The sequence below is a fragment of the Plectrocnemia conspersa genome, unplaced genomic scaffold (assembly GCF_051122295.1).
Source record: "Plectrocnemia conspersa isolate PC_06_02 unplaced genomic scaffold, ASM5112229v1 ptg000003l, whole genome shotgun sequence".
In the NCBI taxonomy this organism is placed as follows: Eukaryota; Metazoa; Arthropoda; class Insecta; order Trichoptera; family Polycentropodidae; genus Plectrocnemia; species Plectrocnemia conspersa.
In genome coordinates this window covers 21,800,693-21,820,565 of record NW_028277167.1, presented here as the reverse complement: position 1 = coordinate 21,820,565, position 19,873 = coordinate 21,800,693, and the positions used below count along the sequence as shown (strand labels likewise).

Here is a 19,873-nt window from a genome sequence, read left to right as displayed (position 1 = left end):
TTTTTAATGCTTGTAAAAATACATTTTAAATAAGAATGATGATTTTACTACCAGTTTTATATACTTTATATTTATAAATTGATAAATTAACACACTGGCTCCATATTCAAATGTGCGTTCCAAATATTGCTGATATACTTATAGCGACTCGTCTTATTTTTTATTAAAAAGTAATTGACTACCCCTGCCCCGACGTAGGCAGACGCACCGTTCGATTGTTCAAGTCTACAACTCCTTGTAGTAAAGTTGCCCGAGTTCAGTGTATTTTGGTTTACAGCCGGTAAAGCACGCGTTAAATGTCAACGTGATTTATTTTTACGTATTCAATACGTTATATATAATAAACTTAAATTAATATAATAATAAAAAATCATGACAAAAATTAAAAGTAGTCTGTGAAAAACTGAACTGGAGTATAGTAATAAATTAAATAATATAAAACTAGTGATTAAAATATATGTTGCTTTTTGTGATATTTTTCTAAATAAATAACGCGTGAAAAATGAAGGTAAATATTGCTTTTAATTATTATTTATATTCTGCTTAGGTTAAAGAAAAATAATGAAATAAAATGCTGCTATCTATAATACAAATATAACTGTGTTTTGCTTATCTTAATTCATATTATTTTGTTATAATTTATATTTAGTAACTATCAAAGGTAAATATAAGATATATGTGTAAGGTGTTTCTAAAACGACTATCTATTTTATAAAATAGTATTATTATAAAAAGGTCCTGTATTTATTGGATCAGTAATCAAATTAAGTGGTCAGTAATTATAATAAATGGTCAGTAAATAAAATTAATTGGCTGCTCATTTGTCAAAAAATTAGAAATTATTTAAATGTTCATTTTTTATATTAAATATTACGTTTTGAAATTTAATAGTCAGCTATTTTTTGACCGAATTTTACTATTTTAACCGAGAAATGTGTCGGAAGTCAAATAATATTGTAGGTATGTATTAATAAACGGCACAATAGACCAGTGGTATAAATCGATGACTAATAACTAAAAAAACTGGGTTTGAATCCTATGTGGACCTTAAGCTATTTAAATTTCTATCGTGTTTAGGAGAACGAAATAAGTGATTTGTTCTATCATTAAAGATTTAGTTTCTCTAGATTTTCCTAATCTCACGGAATAATATCGTGATTAATAAATTAAATAAAATTGAAGTCATCTATAGTGTCATTTATCAATTGTAAGCTGCAATAATCGTTTATAAATATAAAATATATAATTGATTTACAGACTTTGATTTCAATCTGCTGTCTCACAACCTACTTAGTAGTTGTTGATTTTGTTGTTACGCAATAGCCTAACACCTATCATACTGAAGATTTACAATAAAACAATAAATATAATAGTTGCTATGATGAATAAATAGCTGAAATCTGAGCTTTGCTGCCTGATAAAATTTTTATGACCAGTTATGACAAACTTACTGACCTTTTATAATTAATAACTGAACTTAAAATATTCATTCTTTAAAAAAACTGACTTAATTTTTTGCAATCAAATACCTATCATGTACATATATATTTAAAAAAATATTATCTCAAGAACTACAATCTATCACTTGTTTCGATAAACACACGACTTAGTGTTAACGAATAAGTTTGTCAATCTGAATTGGAACACTTCCTCTGACACTTTTCTTTACTTTTATTATTCTATATTACTTTAATGTTGCATTTAATACAAAAACCATCAATGCATATTGATCTCCACAGATCTGCGTCTGAAAAGGAAATAAAGTGCCTGAATCTATGTTTTTAAAATTAACAGGATGATTGCAGGCTGTTATTAACCATTATTATTGTAATATTGCCAAGAAAAAAATATGAATAAAAATCATTTAGGAATAAAAATGACTTAATAATACTACTTTACTCCCAGATTTATTATTCAATACAAATATCTCATACAATTTCAAGAAATCTTAAAAAAATTATCTCAAGAATTTATTTTGCGAATCTATCAAAAAAAGTTGTGCCCACGTAGATGGGCTATTACAAATGTTGTATATGAAAAGCAAAAGAGTATAACACATATGCTAAAAATATCTCACAACTCCAAAATATCACGAAATTTAAAATTTAATATTTTTTTTCAAATTAATCAAAAAATAAAGTATAAGTAGATGCACAAATGAAAATGTTGTATGGGTAAAGAACAGCAGCTAAAATATTTATATGTTACCAAGCAGTTTTTTTTATGTAAAGCTAACCTTTTTTGTAAGTAATCCGCATCAATTCAAAGTAATTGAATATATATTATATTTATCTCCTAGCTTACATTATAGTGGATATCAGCGTTTCTAATGTAACAGGGCGCATCAACTATGCATCTAAGTACATTGTTTTGGAATCTTTGAATCATCTCTTGATTAGTTTTACTGGCACAGCTCCACAGCTGGATGCCATAAGTCCACACCGGCTTAAGGACTTGCTTGTACTGCAATAGCTTGTCTTCGACAGACATCGCCGAGTATCTGCCAATAAGCCAGTTCTTTCTGAATTTAATATTTAGCTCTTCACGCTTTTTTTATATGCTCTTTCCAGCGAAGGCGCTCATGTAATATCATTTCGAGGTACTTCGCTGTATTAGAATATGGAATGATGTTGTTGAGATAAACCGGTAAGCACGTGATCTTTTTGTTGGTAAAATCTACGAATTTCTAAGATTGAGCTGTTTACTTTTTTGATTGATTCTTCATTGTTACTCCCAATTGCCAAAATTGCCGTGTCATCAACAAATGTTGCAGTAGTGTTGATTGAAACTTCTGGTAGACCATTGTTATAAAAAAGGTAGAGGAGTGGGTCTAGTACACTTCACTGAAGTATTGATCTCCTTAATTTATGAAGAGCTGTCTTATTGTTTAATTCGAAAGTAGCGATTTTCAATATACATGCATAATTAGCCTTAAGGAGTTTTCGAATTTTGTGGTTTAGTCCGTCATTCATCCGATTAAGTCATAGCCTGGGGCTTTATTCGGGTTGATATCGGATCTTATCATTTTTGTACATCTTTGACTGCAGCTGTAGAAATTCAAATGTCTGTGTCTTGCAGTGGAGCACTGATGAACGATTGTTCGTTTTCTTCTTCTGGGCTGGGTGTGAAAATGCTAGCTATGTAATCTGCGTAGAGATCAGCTTTACTTTGAGTATTATTCCACGCTATCTTTTGTATGTCGTTGACCAGTTTATTTAGTTCGATTTCAATTTGCTCTGAGGTTCGATTGGTGTATTTGGATCGATTTCTAGTAAAAGTTGAAACCTTGAAACTTGTCCAGTTTTTCTCTTAATATTTAAAAATGGATTTTGTAATTTTTCTATAATAGCGTGAGTACAATGGGATTATGGTCAGACCTTAGTTCGTTATTTTATTCTATATTAATACAGTTGACACATATGTTTTTGATAATAAAGTAGTTAATTAAGTCAGGTTTTTTGTTGGAATCCGTTGGCTAGTATGTGGATTTGCCTGTTTAAAGGACCTCACAGTAATTTATACGGATAGCTTTAAAAAAATCCGTGCCATTGTTAGTGAATAACCTTGACCTCCAGTAGGTAAGTTTCGCATTGAAATCTCCGAGTATAAAACGGTTTCCAAGTTGTTTTATTATTTGCGAATACCAATGTTCTTCTAACTTATACTTGAGAGAGCAGTATATGCTCGCAATTGTAATGGGACATTATTATTTTTTTAATAGTTATGATTGTGATTTGTATACTTTCTGTTTCAATTTTAATAACTTCATGATGGTAATTATTTTTATTAGGATACCACTTTCCCCTTTACACGGTTACTGGAGTGATAAGGATGGCTTATTCCTAAGACTGTCTGAAGCTCATTGCGCTTGTGCATGAGTCCATTGGCATTCCAAGCCAATTTGTTCGATTATTCGTGACTGATTTTTAAGTTTCCGCCCTAGTGTGGGACGGTTTTCGATCACTTGCCCATGTCGTTATATTGGTTTTTCAGTCAATCAAGTTTGTTCATAATTTCTTTGAACATGTTTTCCATTTGGTTTACTACGGGTATTTTCTGTTTTATTACGTTTGCATAGTTAATCTGTTAGTTGCTAGTGGTTCTTCAACCACTTTTTCTGTATTTTGATTTATGTTTTGTTGTTCGAACTCTTTCAGAATTTTGAGAACAAATTTGGTTTGGCTGTTTTTGTTTTGTTTGTTGCGTATTGCCTGCAATTCTTTTGCAACTTGCCAACCTTACAAAAGTTTAAAAGTTTGTACAGTTTACAAAAAAAAGCAACTGTCTATCAAGCGAAGCTACAAGGAGTATCCTCGACGTTGAAAACCGAACAAGATCAAGAATATACACAAAAATATATTATATAATACACAAAAATATATTATTAGCTGCGTTGACAGTTAAATTGTAATTGATAAGCACAGTTTCTGACGGACACCAGGACAGATCTATCCGAGCTTCGTTACACACGCAAACTGTCTGAACTGTCCAAACATCCGACACGGACAGATCCGTGCGTGTATGATTACAGATGTTCGGATCTCTCTGTCCGTTACCTATTTGCTCACATATTTTGGGTGTGCACCATAACCGTTTTTTTAATTAATATTTTTAACTGTGTGTATAATGGTCATCATGACGCATTGAGGAAACCTGAAAAAGTTATGATTGTCAGATTTGTAATAAAAAATAAAATAATGCAAAGCTAGAAAATCAATGTATTCTATGTATTCATTATATTCATAATTAATGAAAGATAGGTGCTAATTGAACAATTAAATTGTTATCTATAGACTATTGACATCGTGTTTATTTTTATCAACTTACAATATATTATAAATATCTTGTCTAGATACAATCTAATGAAAATTTTCTCTCGTATCTATTCTGCAATTTTGATCGATTGATAAATATGCACCAGAGCGTAAAACACACGCATTAATGTGTAATTAAAATGTGCATTATACTTTCATTACGACAATTAGAAAACACATCTTCTGTAAAATCGTTCAACTTTCTATTATATTTTCAGATTGAATTGCATAACAATCGACTAATTTATTAAATATAATACACTGATATCTATCAAATCATCAGTTTGTTTACTATTTTAAATTGTAGATTTTTAAGTACAATTGTTTTTTTGATTTAAGTTGACACTTTCGATTGGCGTGCCATTCATTACTGTCTGTTATTATTTTATTTCATTTGTGTAAGACACGATATGCCATCGCCTTAATGTTATTGTTCTACTATCAAGATGACAATAATTTTCACTTTGAATCATTATAAATATAATTGTAAAGTGTTATTGTCAGTCATAATTGTCACGCAATCCACCATGGCCAGATGGAAAAGAAACATTGTAATTATACAGTATTTTTATGTGTTTGTGTTGTACCGAATTTTCTAAACTACTCGATCCATTATGCTATTATTTTCATAAATATGTGGATACATAGTCAATAAAATATGTTGATTGACTAAATACTTATTCGTTATTAATTTAATTGCGTCAATAATATGCTAACGATCATATAACCATAATAGTTAAGACCCACTTAAAGATTCTATTATGGAAATAATGCTTCATATAACACTTCAACTGATAAATTGATATCGTGGTTTTCTGTAACCTTTTACTGGTTTATTATACTATAATTTTAGATACAACATAAAGTTGCTTATAAAGAGTGATCTAACTTCAGTTCCCAAAATTAAAAAACAAACAAACGCAAATTTAAGAATATCATCGGATTTTTTTATTAATTTCATTAATTATGACTTCAATTAAATGGATCTTTGGCAAAACCCGATCCTTTTGATGAAATTTTTGACGACTTTTTCGTACATTTTGGCTATAATTTGAAAAATGTTGGTTTTTATGTGCTCCAACGTTTCGGGTTTGTCGGCGTATACACGATTTTAGCGTAATTTCACAAAAAATCCAACGTCGTTAAATCGCATGATCTTGGCGGCTAGTTGCGTCACCAAAACTTTTCACGCAAAACATCCAAATTGCACCCGATGTATGTCAAGTTGTTTGTATGTCTTGTTGGAACCACATGTCTTCCACATCAATATCTTCGATTTCATGCAAAAAATAATTGCTTATCGTTCGCCTATAGCGTTCACCATTTACTTTTACAGTTCAACCTTTATTGTTAATAAAAGTAAGACTTAATGACGCCGCCTGACCACAATGCGCACCGTGCGAACAGTCACTTTTTAGGCATGTAATGGTTTCTTATGAATCACATGAGGATTTTCCTCTTCTTATATGCGACAATTTTGCTTATAAAGGCAATGTGCCTCATCAAAGAAGTTTTTTTTTTTTTTTGAAAAATTAACATAAACTTACTGCTGCTTTAACGCCCAATCTGCGTAAATTATTCGTTGTTCATGGCCTATAGGCTTTAGTTCTCGTGGTATCTGATTTTTATACGGGTGTATTAGCTTTTTAATCTGTAAATGTATAAAAGAAAACAACCATCTAAGTCTGACAAATATCTTTTCTGCACTGATAATTTAGTACCTATATTAAAAAAAATGTATTGCCAGATGCGAATTTCATTATAGTCGTCAGTGAATTCAATTTAAATGCTCGTAAATTAAAAGCATTGTTGTTGTAAATGATTGTATTTCCCCGGCTTTAAATACCAATTGGTTTATCGTTTGAGTTCAGTGAGGGAAATTCATCAACACGTTTTATCATATCTTTGAAACGAATCTATCAGCAAATATTAAGGTATTCCCTACGACTACATTTATAGACTCTAATCCGAGTTTTCTTATACCGAATATATCGTTTTTTTAACTATTCGTTATAAAAAATACAAATGTTGTGGTGTAAATCGATGACCGTTCAGGTCATCGATATACACCACAACCATATTGATAGATATTACATAAACGGCATGGGCTCTCAAATCCTTTATGAACCCTAGTGATTTTAAATTTATATCGTGTCTAGATTATCAGAATTAGTGAGTATAATATATAATTATAATTACGATCAAACTTCACAAATAAGTTTTTCTATTAATTAAAATCGAGCTAGGTCGTACCGTATTTGCTATAAAAATGCAGCTAAATTTAAGATATAGATAATATCAAATATGTATAAACAAATATATCAAAACTTACCTAAGGGTTTTCAATTTTTGTTATCGGTCATTCTTCCGCTAACAAAAAATGTAATAAAAATTATTGAATAAACAAGTTATTATCTAATAACAGTATAAAAGCGATAATTTTATTTATTAACAATAAGATATGAACATAATTTTTATAACACAACGTTGGTCAAAACAATAATTCGATAAGATAATAAAATATTTGTAAGTACGTATTTATATATTAGACATTTTAAGTTTAGCTCGGATGTTAAGAGTTAAAATAGAGTTTTACTTGTAAAACCTTTTATAGAGATGATGTCTGAACAGGTAACTAATATTCTATTCGGATGAACTTTTATTAACGTCCATGTCTAATCATCCAAATGTCTCAAATTTTCCTTTTAAAATCTAGACTTCATGTAAAAGGCGATCCAACTTCAGTTTCCAAACTTTTTTTGAGAAAAAAAAACACCAAAATGTAATGATATTTAATAACAATTAAATGGTGTTTTGCAGCAGCCGATCCTTTCAATGTAATTTTCAATGATTTTTTCGTACATTTCAAGTGGTATCTCGGCTATAACCCTAGCAAGAAATCCAACGGCGTTAAATCGCATGATCGGCCAGTTGACGTTACTATAACGTGAAATAATGCGACTTTGGAACTTTTGACGCAAAACATCCAACTCGGATCCAAAGGGAGCCATAAGAAAAGCCCAAATGCTGCGAACGCCGACGAATCGATAATTCCAGGTTTAACCACACTTTCACTTGCAGCAGCAATATTCTCAGCTGAATGGGCGCTATTATAATTTATTATTTTAGATTAAATTAAGACCATCGTGGCCTAACAGGTTACCCCAATGCGCCACGATGGTCGAAAACAAATTTTAAATTTATAAAACATAAAAAAAAAAGTATATATACATAAATATAAAAATACTTAAACATAACAAAAAAATTATAAAATATTAAAATTAAATGAAATAAACCGGATCAGCTCCTCGTAGCTGACATTAAATAGGTCAATATGTAATGCCAGCGTATTAAGGAGCCGGATGGCCACAGCCATAGGCGAGTCGGCAAGTGCGGATGTCCTAGCCCAATGTACTGCACAGACTTTACCATATCTCCAATGCTTTCAGTCACTTTTTATTCATTACGTTACGAATTGTTTAGTAGGACGATGAAAATAACAATAATCTAACACTACATTTTGACACTTTGAACACGCGTGATTATTGACAGCTGCCTGATTTACAGTGCTCTGGTTATCTGGTAATCTGTATCGTTGGTGATCTGGTTACTATAGGAACACTATTTTTTTTTTAATATTTGGCGTTGTTAGTTTTAGGCAACTTGATACATATTTATTTTATTAATAAAAATAAGCGATAATATCTAATGGTCATCTATATGCTTTCTCAACACTATCTCAAGCAGCAAACTTTATATATCTTTAAAATGCTTTCTATATTTTCACTTTTTTCTTTACGGTCCTAACTAACTTTCGATAATATAAGTAGATCTACGCCCTGAAATTTTATCTTGGGACATACATGAGTAATATGAAGGAGAATAGTAACAAAAGTTCCACGAGCTGATAAAAACGTGTGTACTCATGAAAGAACATCAATCGACGCATAACGAAAAGTTAAGCAGAAAAATGGTAGTTAAATTAAATAAAACACCTACTTTGTTGCGCAAAAACATTCAAAATTATAACTTTCGGCATGCAAAATTTTCGTATTTGCCTTTCAAAATTTTTATTTTTTGCGTCTTTGAATCTTCACGCCCTAGGGCAGTCTGCTTCTTTGCTGCACCCTGGTGACAGTGCTGTTTATAGCCGGCTTGGCGATTCCCTGTTCTGCGTTTATGCAGGGAAGGATGGCTGCTGTTGATACGAGCAAATCTTCAACGTTCTTCCAGGTCAACATTTTGTCATTTTCCTTTTCAAAACGCGCCTGTGTGAATTGCACAATTTGAACATTCACTAGGCGTAGCTCTTTTGATAACACCGTGTACATATTACAATGAAAATCCTCTTTCAACAGAGAATGATAAAATATTGCATGTCTTCAGTGAACAAATAATAATGTAAGTATATCATCGTTTGTAAAGTTAAAGCCAGGATTGCATCATAGATATCTCGCATCTGGTCTCTATTTCGCCACCCAACGCGAGCAGAATTTCTGAAACGTTTAATAAAGAATATTTCTTGATATGTTTAATATTGTTTATCGTTCGTTAAACGCATTTTAATCCGTTTTTTTGTTGAGTTTATCAGTGACAAGAGATGGCCTTTACTTCCGCAATTTTCCTGTTCATAACGTCATTGTTTCTCCTTTCGCACAAAATAAACAAATCACTGATACAATATAGCAATAACTAACTCCGCCACAAGCATTTTAAGCACATTTAAACTATTCAGGCATAACGCTTCTGTGAAGGCTGATGTAGTGTTGTAGATTAATGGCATTTGTGATATTTGATTGAGCACTTATTGCCCGACACCCAGCACAAATGTTCTCTCTATTATGTTGTAAATATATTATCTCACTTTCAGTATATTTTAATAAAATTAAAATTAAACATTACCATTATTATTCAAGGTTCACTCAACCTGAAGCAATTGAAGGTTAATTTCGTTTTTCGACTCTTTCACTGAAATACTTATTTGTATGCTAATGTACAGTGTCTTCTCTTTATCAATATTTATTTAAATAAAAGTATATAATGCGCGTCGCTTTTCAAGTACCAGCCATTATTTTTTTATTACAATAAATTTGTTATCGCCAATTTGTCCATCTGCAATATATACATTTCAATATTCAAATGAGCATATGTCCAGTGTCGATAACGATTGTGATGCTGTTTCGGAATTGGTTTATTCATTTCGTTTCACAAAAGCGGGAAACGCCGGCGAATCGCACTCGAAGTACTTCGCCCATAAAAAACACAAACGATGAGATCATTCGGTATGACATTGCGCAGTCGTTCGGATGGGATCGGGGCTCTTGGCCTTTTTTGAGGTTAGTTTTCAAATTTGACGTTCAGGCTTTAACATCCTTAGTAAATAAAGAGCTTTATGTAACACGCCTTCGTAAACCCGTTTTAGCAACTTTGTGACCGTGGAAATCTGACAGTTCGCGTACGACATAATCGATATTGCAGTTTAATTATTTATCGACTCAATGGAATTGCAAATTTTAGCCAAAATATTTGTTTTGGGTGATTATTGTAATGTTTTTTCAGGCGTGGCAACATAGCGGCGTTTAAATTTGACAGCTCGCGTCTTGGAGCGATGCCATCATTTTTGGTCTTAAGATGAAAACTTATGACCATTATTTATAAAAATGTTTTGTTTCATTGATATTAATAATACAATTTCGCCAATCTATTGCTATATTAATAATAATAATAATAAGATACTTATTTAGAATCTCAGCTACGTTTGGTCCTAACGTCTACAAAAGCATTTACGGCATTTTTTATTAATTTACCCGTATTTAAAAAATTACTACAGGTTACTTTTATTGTAATATGGTGCTTTACAAATGCTCGTTTTATCATTGTCACAAACATTTAAATTTTTAGTCACATAAATAAATTAGTTTAATAATTGGTCATGATATATTAATAAAAACCTTAAGTTATGAAAGGTAGGAGGACCTCATGATAATTAAATGATCCAAATTAATGCTTCCGATTGAATAATTCATTTTATTCATATCATTTCAAACTTTTTTGTGGTTTGTGTGTTCGATAATCTGGTCTTTACGTTTTTTTTATTTTTTGTACAGATTAAAATAATGTGAAAATAAAAATGTAATAATTTTAATATATTATATACATTTTACTTTTTTTCTTTAAAATTTCCAAGGCTTACCAAAAGAGAGCCGTAATCACATAGTGCCTAATTAATTATTTATTTTTCAGACCGTTCAGGCGTGGTCTGTGTGGCTGTGGACTATGGCAGCTTCTGGAGTTTTAAGCGCCTTTGGGGCGAACGCCCAAATTAATCCTCCGCTCCCGGGAGCTGTTCTCTATCCCCGCGACTCTGAATCGAGAGAAGTTCGCCTGCTGGATGGTGTATGGAACTTCAGACTGTCCCCTCCCAAAGATCCAGAGGCTGGTTTTAAAGGCCAATGGTTCAAAAATGACTTATCTAAGGTAAGTGCATAAATACAATATTTCAATTAAAATACTAAATACCTAATCATAAACTCCTCTGGGCTTTTAATTTTAATATTTATGATAATGTTATTCACGCAATTTTAAACATGGCGGACAATAATGAGTTGAAAATTATCGTTAAATTACTGAAGGGCTTCCGATTTGTTTTTTTGACAATATATTAGCTGTCAATTACCATGCAGTGCCATTTTCACTCCACAATGATTTTTCATTTATTTAACCGCTAAAATTGACATAAATAACGACGGGGAACATCCGGCGCCTATTTGTTGTAAACGATGATAATAATAATAATGAACATGTCAAATTCGCTTATGCATAGATATGAATGAATGACAATATAATTTATTCAATTCGTACCATTCCTGAATCACTAATTGTACGATTATTATGACACACCTCGTAATTCGTTTAAACGTTACTACGGAAAATGGCGATTTTCCGACCGCCTCCGCACTATTTTTATGCGCTACCACAATTAAAACATGTAATCAAATTTCCTTTAAAAATAATAATGATAAATATTTTACTGAATTTGAAAAAGTAATAAACTAAATAAGATTTAGCATATATGATTTTGGGATAATGATTTTAATAATATTTTATTAAAGAGCTTGAGTTTAATAATGACTCTCTTATAATAGGAAAAGTTAAAAATATTTCGGTTAACTTAATTTTAAGAAAGATTGCGTTCAACTTTTATCACATTACGTATTAATTATGTCTAAAATCTGTTTTGTGTCGCAAATAACCCAAATTAAACCAAATGCTTCGTATCATGTTATATATATTTATTAATATTGTTTTAAAGGCAATGTTTAGCGTTCGAATGTTAGCAGTCGATCATATTGGCCGGCGGATAAATATTCCACACCAGCCGTGACTCTACTAGTTGACAAGCCCTGAATGGACCTTTTATATTCGTTTTTGAGCTTCGTGTACTTTAAATTATACTGTATAATTATATTAATTTTTAAGTTAAACTCCTAATATTTGAATAGTTTGTTACTCCGTAGAACGCAAGAGTGGTGATATTTTTGTTGATATATCGTGTCAATGATAAAATTATATTACATAAACGCTTCTTTAACCCGATGATAAATAACTCAAATAACCTAACATTTTAAGCACACAATTAGTGATTGCAATACCGGTAATACCAGTAATGGGCAAAAAAATTATTTTCAGTATTACCGCTAATACAAAATTAAATACCGATAGTATTTATGATAGGGATGGCTGACGAAGTAAAAACAAAAGCAAGTATTGGATACACGAAATTCTTTCTACTATATGTACATTTTTATATCCATTCAGACATATTTTTACACAAATAGTTCACGGAATATGCTTAATAAACATTGGTGGTAGATATTAGCAATAAAAAGTTTCAATAATTATATTTAAATAAAAAACATATTGGAAAAATGTGCGTTTATTTTAAAAGCACATTTTTCATTGGAAAATATTTCAATGCTATTTTTTTTGTTACCAACTAAAGATATGTTATGCTAGACAACATCATTAAAATAAATAATAATTAAAATGTCATGCCGTATGTGGTTTTTAAATCAAACTTAATTTATATTTAATTTTTTTAGGTAAATAAATATGAAAAATTATGCTTTTTATTACCCCACATCATTGAGAGTACACAAAAAAGTTTAAATTTTTTAAAACATATGTATAACACACTTTATTTAAGAATGCCACGAAAAAAAATCGTATATGCTATATATTTTATTAGAATAAATTGGCGAGTGGTTATCTAAAAATTTAGGAGACATCCAAAAGCGGTCGATCAATAACGATATTTTGTCAAAGACGGTGATGTCCTAGATTTATTTTTCCAAAAGAAAAAAAATTTGACGCCCGAATTTTCGAAAATATATTTTTTATAATGTAAGTGTTTTAATTTTAATAATTTGTAATTAAAATATTAAACATATCAAACACTAGTTACCGGGGTATTCAAATTCTTTGGTTTTGCCAATCAATAAACAAGGTGAATTATGTGAGTGAGCGAGCGGTACTTGGATTATTTTATTGGTCAATTAATTAAAATAATAATCATATTGTCAATACTAGTAATACCAGTAATACCAGTATTGACTGTTTTTTCTTTCGGTAATACTGGTATTGAAAATTCCGGTATTATTGCAATCCCTACACACAACACTGAAAGTCATTCTGAACTACACGGTTACATTTATTTGTAAAGCTAAACAATATCGCTTTAAATAATATAGAATTTTTGTTTAAAGTTTTAATCAATAACTATTTTATTTTCTAACTGATATTGTATACTTTCAGACTGGACCTGTAATTCCTATGCCAGTCCCAGCAAGTTACAACGACATAACCCAAGATCACAAAGTGAGGGATCACGTAGGTATAGTTTGGTACGACAGAAGATTCTTCGTTCCGGAGTCATGGGGCAAAACCGAAAAAAGGGTCTGGTTGCGATTCGCCAGTGTGCATTATGCTGCAAAAGTGGTAAGTTTATCTATATATTAAATTACACATATCGGCTATTGACACAGGATGCAAATGCGGTAACAGCAAAATGCACATTATCACACATGATATAGTATGTAACAAGTTAAAAACTAGAAATGCAAATAAATATATTGATAATTCACGACTGGTAATTGTACCGCGTGCGAGAAATAAGCCCCCCTAGTCACATGACTTAACTGAATTATCTAATTTAGTATATGTGTGTCAATGAACCAATTCAATTCTGATTCACAAGCAGTTACACGTTGAGAAATCCTCTTTCGTTTGTACCACGTGGTATTAAAATCTATATTATTTTCAGTATATTAACGGAAATGTGGTGCTGCAACATGAAATAGGACATCTGCCGTTTGAGAGCGATATAACGAAATATTTACATTATGGCGTAGAAAACAGAGTGACTGTGGCTTGCGATAATACCTTACTAAATGATACAGTACCTCAAGGAAATGTAGCCGAAGTACCAGTGTCAGTATATTTTGAAAATCTATTATTTTTATTATGTACATTTGTAATTATACATTTAATTTTTACAGAGATGATGGAACAAAGCTTAAGCAGACATATTCTTTTGACTTTTTCAACTATGCGGGAATTCATCGCTCAGTATTCTTGTACACTACTCCGAATCTGTATATAAATGACATTATAATAAATACGAACATCGAAGGAAAGAATGGTAAATATTTTATAGCTATTTATTTACTTACTAAGTATTTTAAATTAAACATAATTATGTTTTAAAATAGTAAATTATAGTTTCGCATATTTTATTATCAAAAATTTTAAATATGCTTAATACCATAATATATTATTACTATCGTCTTTTTAAGCAGACTAAAAAGGTGAAAATGTTTTCTTGTATTTTTCCTTAGACATATAGTGTTCCAAAATTACCTCTTGTTTGTCCCAAAAGAGTCAGCATAATATTACACGCAGATGGTTGTGTTGAGAATTTCATTGGTTTTGACGAGGAACTATGACACCATCTTTTGCTCGCTCTCTTGGTTGTAGTCAAATGAGATTTCATTTTCTGTAACAATTTTTCTTTTTGCTTTAAAGCGCTGTAAAAGTGCCTGACCTGCATCAATAATGATGTTAATTCAGTTCTGAAGTCAACTGGTATTGTACTCACTTTGCAGACATTTTATGGAACTGAAGAACATCACGGACAATTCAGTGTGCTGGTCCATGATTCATTTCCCAAAATGAAGCTATTTCATTCACTGTGAACTCAGATGTCTGAATTCATCCAGTGTGCAAAATCTGGATGAGAAGAATGCTCAACTAACGCTGTTTCGGAACTTTCTTGTCCACTCGTACACTTGCTAAAGTGACATACATACGTCACTATACTACACTTTCATTCAACGAATAATTTAAATAGATTTTATCCCTTCACTTATTAAAAAATGAAGAAACGGGAAGTTCACAAATTAGTTTTGGTTATGACAGATGAAATTTCTAGGCAATTTGTGCATTAAATGGTTATTATGACATAGTTTATACTTGCTTTGTTGCTTTTTATTGTTTAGAAGATCGAGTTAAGCTCTTGACATTTCAAGGTGGGTGCTTAGATAGATCAAATCAGACAGTCAAGGTAAAAGTGACTTCTTTTCCTTATACTACGAAGGTTGTATCTGTACCGATTTGCCGTAAGCTCCGCTAGGTGCGACTTCATAGCTGGACAGGGCTGATTTAAGTAGAAGTAAATTTTCTATCGCAGTGTTCTGGCTTACAAATGATTTGTAAAATAGGAAGAGATCAACAATCCTCCTTTTTCATTTGGTAGGGGGGGGGGGGCAGGTGGCTTATTACTACTATGGCTGATCAAAGTATATTCAAACCAAATTTTGGTCAATAGGAGGGTGCAAAAACAATTATCACTTCTCAGAAGTCAAAAATTAACATCAAAAGCAATAAAATCGTGTCAGCGCCGTCGCAGTGGGAGCGCTCGGTAACGAGCATTTCCACTGCATTGCATATGGTGTTGCACAAATCCAGCAACAATAAAATTTACACTTACCTGTTATCAGCTGATAGAACAACTGCTAGCCCTTTTTTTGGCGTTTTTAAATATATACTGTATGACTTTTTTAATGAATCTTGTACAAGTTAATTGCAACTCTACAAGATTTCAAATTGGGTATAATTTTACTTATAAAATTTTGTGTCAAAAAATTGTTAGCATGTTTTATTTTATAGGAATTGTTACATACAAAGTATCTTTCGGAGGCGACCAATCTTATCAAGAAGTATCTTGTTCAATCAACATATTAGACAGAAATGAAACCATTATCGCATACAATGCTGGATTCACCGGATCGATAGAAATACCGAATGCCAACTTTTGGTGGCCCTATTTAATGCATGACGATCCAGGATATTTATACACAATTGAGGTAGTCATATTACTAAATTGATACACAACAATGACAAGTACACAGTTGATGATATATTTAATGCCCTCAATTTTAGGCACACTTAGCGACTGATGACACTCACGTGGATATATATAGATTGAAATTCGGGATCAGGACATTGTCGTGGACTAACACCACATTCATGATCAACGATAAACCTGTTTATTTGAAAGGCTTCGGAAGACACGAAGATTCTGATGTAATACTATTTGATTTATTTGTTTATTATATATGCTTATAAATTTAATTTATTTTCAGATTCGAGGTAAAGGATTAGACTTAGCTTTAGCTACCAAAGATTATAATTTGATCAGATGGATTGGGGCGAATACCTACAGAACGTCACATTATCCATATGCCGAAGAACTCTACGATTTTGCAGATGAACAAGGAATTATGATCATTGATGAATGTCCTAGCGTAAATACGGAGTAAATATAATATAATATTAAATAAATTTAAATACAAAAAGAAATATTTCTGATAGTGACTATTAATGTTTCTAGTATATATATGAGCTCTCTTCTGGCGAAACACAAGGATTCTTTAACACAGCTTATAAATCGCGACAAGAATCATCCAAGCGTTATAATGTGGTCTATCGCTAATGAACCTAAAAGTCAATTAGCTTCAGCTGAGGGATATTTTGGGTAAGAAAGAGTATAAAAACAGAAAAAAATACTATATATACAACTCATGGATAATATAATATATTCTTATTACATAATTCAATTCAAAAAGTATTAATTGAAAATGAACGAATATTGTTTACTGGTATAAAAACATGCTTTGAAATAAGCTGATTTGGTTATGATGCATTTATGAATATTGTTGTATTTTATAAAATAAGACATACTAGGGGTGTACTATAAAATAATATTTAATGAGATAAAATCAGTATTGTAAAAAAATCATTAAATGAAACTGTATAGCTCTATCAGTCTTTACCGTGTCGTTTTTTACCAAGCGGGTTAAATGGGTTAAAAATTAAAACATGTATTACTTTTAATATTATTTTTATATAAAACCTTCGTTGGTGTTATTTATATTATATATTTTTTTTAGAAATGTTGCTAGTCATGTAAGATCAATGGATAAATCAAGACCTATCACTTTAGCACTGGCAGGATCTGCTTCTCAAGATAGAGCTGTAAGTCGTAAATTAATTATTTACTTTAAATAAATGTAAATAACTTTATAATGTCTTTTTAAGGGTAAGAATTTAGATATCATCAGCTTCAATCGATACAACGCCTGGTATTCAAACCCAGGTAGTTTAGATATGATAACAGCATATGTTATATCCGAAGCTAATGCTTGGCATCAGAGGTACAATAAACCGGTTATTATGTCCGAATATGGAGGTGATACAATGGCTGGTTATCATGAGGTATTCAAATTATCATATTATTGTTATTAATCTTACACATTTGTATTTATTAACAATTTTATAATTTTAGGATCCTGCATTTATATGGTCTGAAGAGTATCAAGTGGAGTTAATGTCAAATCATTTTAAAGCATTTGATCAGTTGAAAGAAAAAGGATTTTTTATAGGCGAATTCATTTGGAACTTTGCCGATTTTAGAACCGATCAATGTACAATAAAATAAAATTATTTAATCTCTTTCAAGTATTAATACATGTCTTTCTATTATAGCTACAACGCGAGTCGGCGGCAATAAGAAGGGCATATTCACGCGAAACCGGCAACCGAAAGCATCAGCTCATCACCTGAGAAGGAGATACTTTTTATTGGCAAACGAGACTGACGGAGCTGAATTACCTGACGATCTCCTACCTTACATGTCCAGCGGCTTTATAACATTTGGAAAAGACGAATTTTGATCTCACTAAATTTTGATGCGTTTTGAGTACAAATAATAATGTATTTATAAATTAAATAGAAATTATGAAATTACTCATTATATTTTATTTATTAAAATTTAAAATAATGGTTATATGAAATATGCTACAAATTATCATCATGTGGTTCGACAATATTCATTATTAAATCAGCAAATTTTTCAAATTCTGGTCGTTGCAAACATTGCTTAATTATCCATTCGGGATTAGATTGTTCATTAATTTCATTCAAGGTCGATCTGAGGTGCTTGTCATTAAGCATGTTTATCAACTCCTTGTTTTGTCCTACAAATATATGACACTTAAAATTTAATACATTAACAATAACCATTACAACTTTACCTAATAGTTTTAATTTTTGTTCTTCAACTGTATCTTTGGTTGGATATAAGTAGGTCTTCGATTCCACTGTACCTTTAGTATCGATCACTGGTTCGGGTATCTTGGAACATTTTTGTCTGTGTGATTTACAACAAGCAACTGAACAGCTATAAACATAACCAAACAATATTAAAGATGCATACTTTTAATCTAAATTACGTTTAAGTATTATCAAACTTACTATCTAGCGTTGCATGTTGGGCATTTATACATAGACGACAATGTATTACATTCTACGCAATCTTTAGAGTCCATTTCCACTACGCAGCTGTCAATAACAGTTGAATTTAACACGATAAGGAATTGTCAGTTGGCAATAAGACGAAGAAAAACGACCATAAAAATTATTGTAAACAATTTATTTACTATTTTAAATAATTAAATTGTAAAATTAAAGATTTTTTTAAGGTAATATAGTTCTTTAATACCCGCAAACAATATGTTAAATCACTCTTAAAAATAAAATTAATATTTACGATTTTAATTTTTTTAATTATATAATAAATATTTACCCGTCGCTACCCGTCAAAGTCAACCAACAGAATGTTTCGCCGTCACGTCAGTGTTACCAGTGTGTCGCCAAGTTTTACCCAAAATAAAACCTATACATATATATCGGCCTCCACAGTACACTCCTGCGATTCAATAGTATCGTAATTTCAAATAGTTTTATACAAACAGTTCGATATTTTGATTTTTCAAAATCACAAATAAATGAATTGCATATATACTGTGCAAAGTAACTAGACTACATACACTACAACAAAATCGTTTGTTTGGCGGAAAACTATAAAATCTTTACATTATTAAATCTTAATAAATTTATTCCTCAGTAAAAATATGGATAACTTCAAAAAGCGGCTCGACATATTTTTTTTTGGAATCACGGCTAACAATCAACGAATGTTAAAATTTAAAACGCCTATTATTACCAAAACATGGATTGTCAGAAGAAAACACAAGATCAAAGATGTGCGTCTTAATAAGCTGTAATATTATTTTGTTTATTTATTTAGAATGATTTTTAGAAATGACACATTCAAGTTGTTCTTGCCTTTGTTTCTTTACACAAAGGGTTCCAAGTGCCCCGCAAAATTAACGATGGAGTTTTGATGGAGCGTGATGTCGGTTCTATCTAGATAAACGAATTTTACAAAGATACACAAAAACTGAGACGGCAAAACGAACCCAAGAATTCACACAATTTTGATTTCATTGTGTTTTTTAGGAGAATGAAATATCGCTATATGAATTTAATTTCAGATTCTGTAATAAAAATAATATTAACGTCTGCTTTTATTAAATTTTTATTTTGAGCACGGGACCTTACGCGAGTGAATCGATTTCATATGCTTAAAGCCATCCCTG

At 31.1% G+C, this 19,873-nt stretch overlaps 1 protein-coding gene across 3 annotated transcripts; it reads left to right on the top strand.

The window, feature by feature from the left end:
* The first annotated feature begins 257 nt into the window (after positions 1 to 257).
* LOC148236957 (beta-glucuronidase) lies at positions 258 to 18,177 on the top strand. 3 transcript variants are annotated; one of them, XM_088182077.1, is made up of 13 exons: positions 258 to 508; positions 11,058 to 11,291; positions 13,629 to 13,811; positions 14,137 to 14,303; positions 14,372 to 14,514; positions 16,041 to 16,237; positions 16,314 to 16,457; positions 16,517 to 16,689; positions 16,765 to 16,908; positions 17,324 to 17,408; positions 17,472 to 17,648; positions 17,719 to 17,857; positions 17,919 to 18,177. In XM_088182077.1, the coding sequence occupies exons 1-13, from the start codon at positions 503 to 505 to the stop codon at positions 18,104 to 18,106; spliced, it is 1,980 nt and encodes a 659-aa protein (XP_088038203.1). In that variant the 5' UTR covers positions 258 to 502; the 3' UTR covers positions 18,107 to 18,177. The 3 variants fall into 3 exon arrangements, with proteins under 3 accessions (XP_088038203.1, XP_088038201.1, XP_088038200.1); XM_088182075.1 differs by lacking the exon at positions 258 to 508 and adding an exon at positions 5,323 to 5,365; XM_088182074.1 differs by lacking the exon at positions 258 to 508 and adding an exon at positions 10,011 to 10,150.
* Positions 18,178 to 19,873: the final 1,696 nt, after the last annotated feature.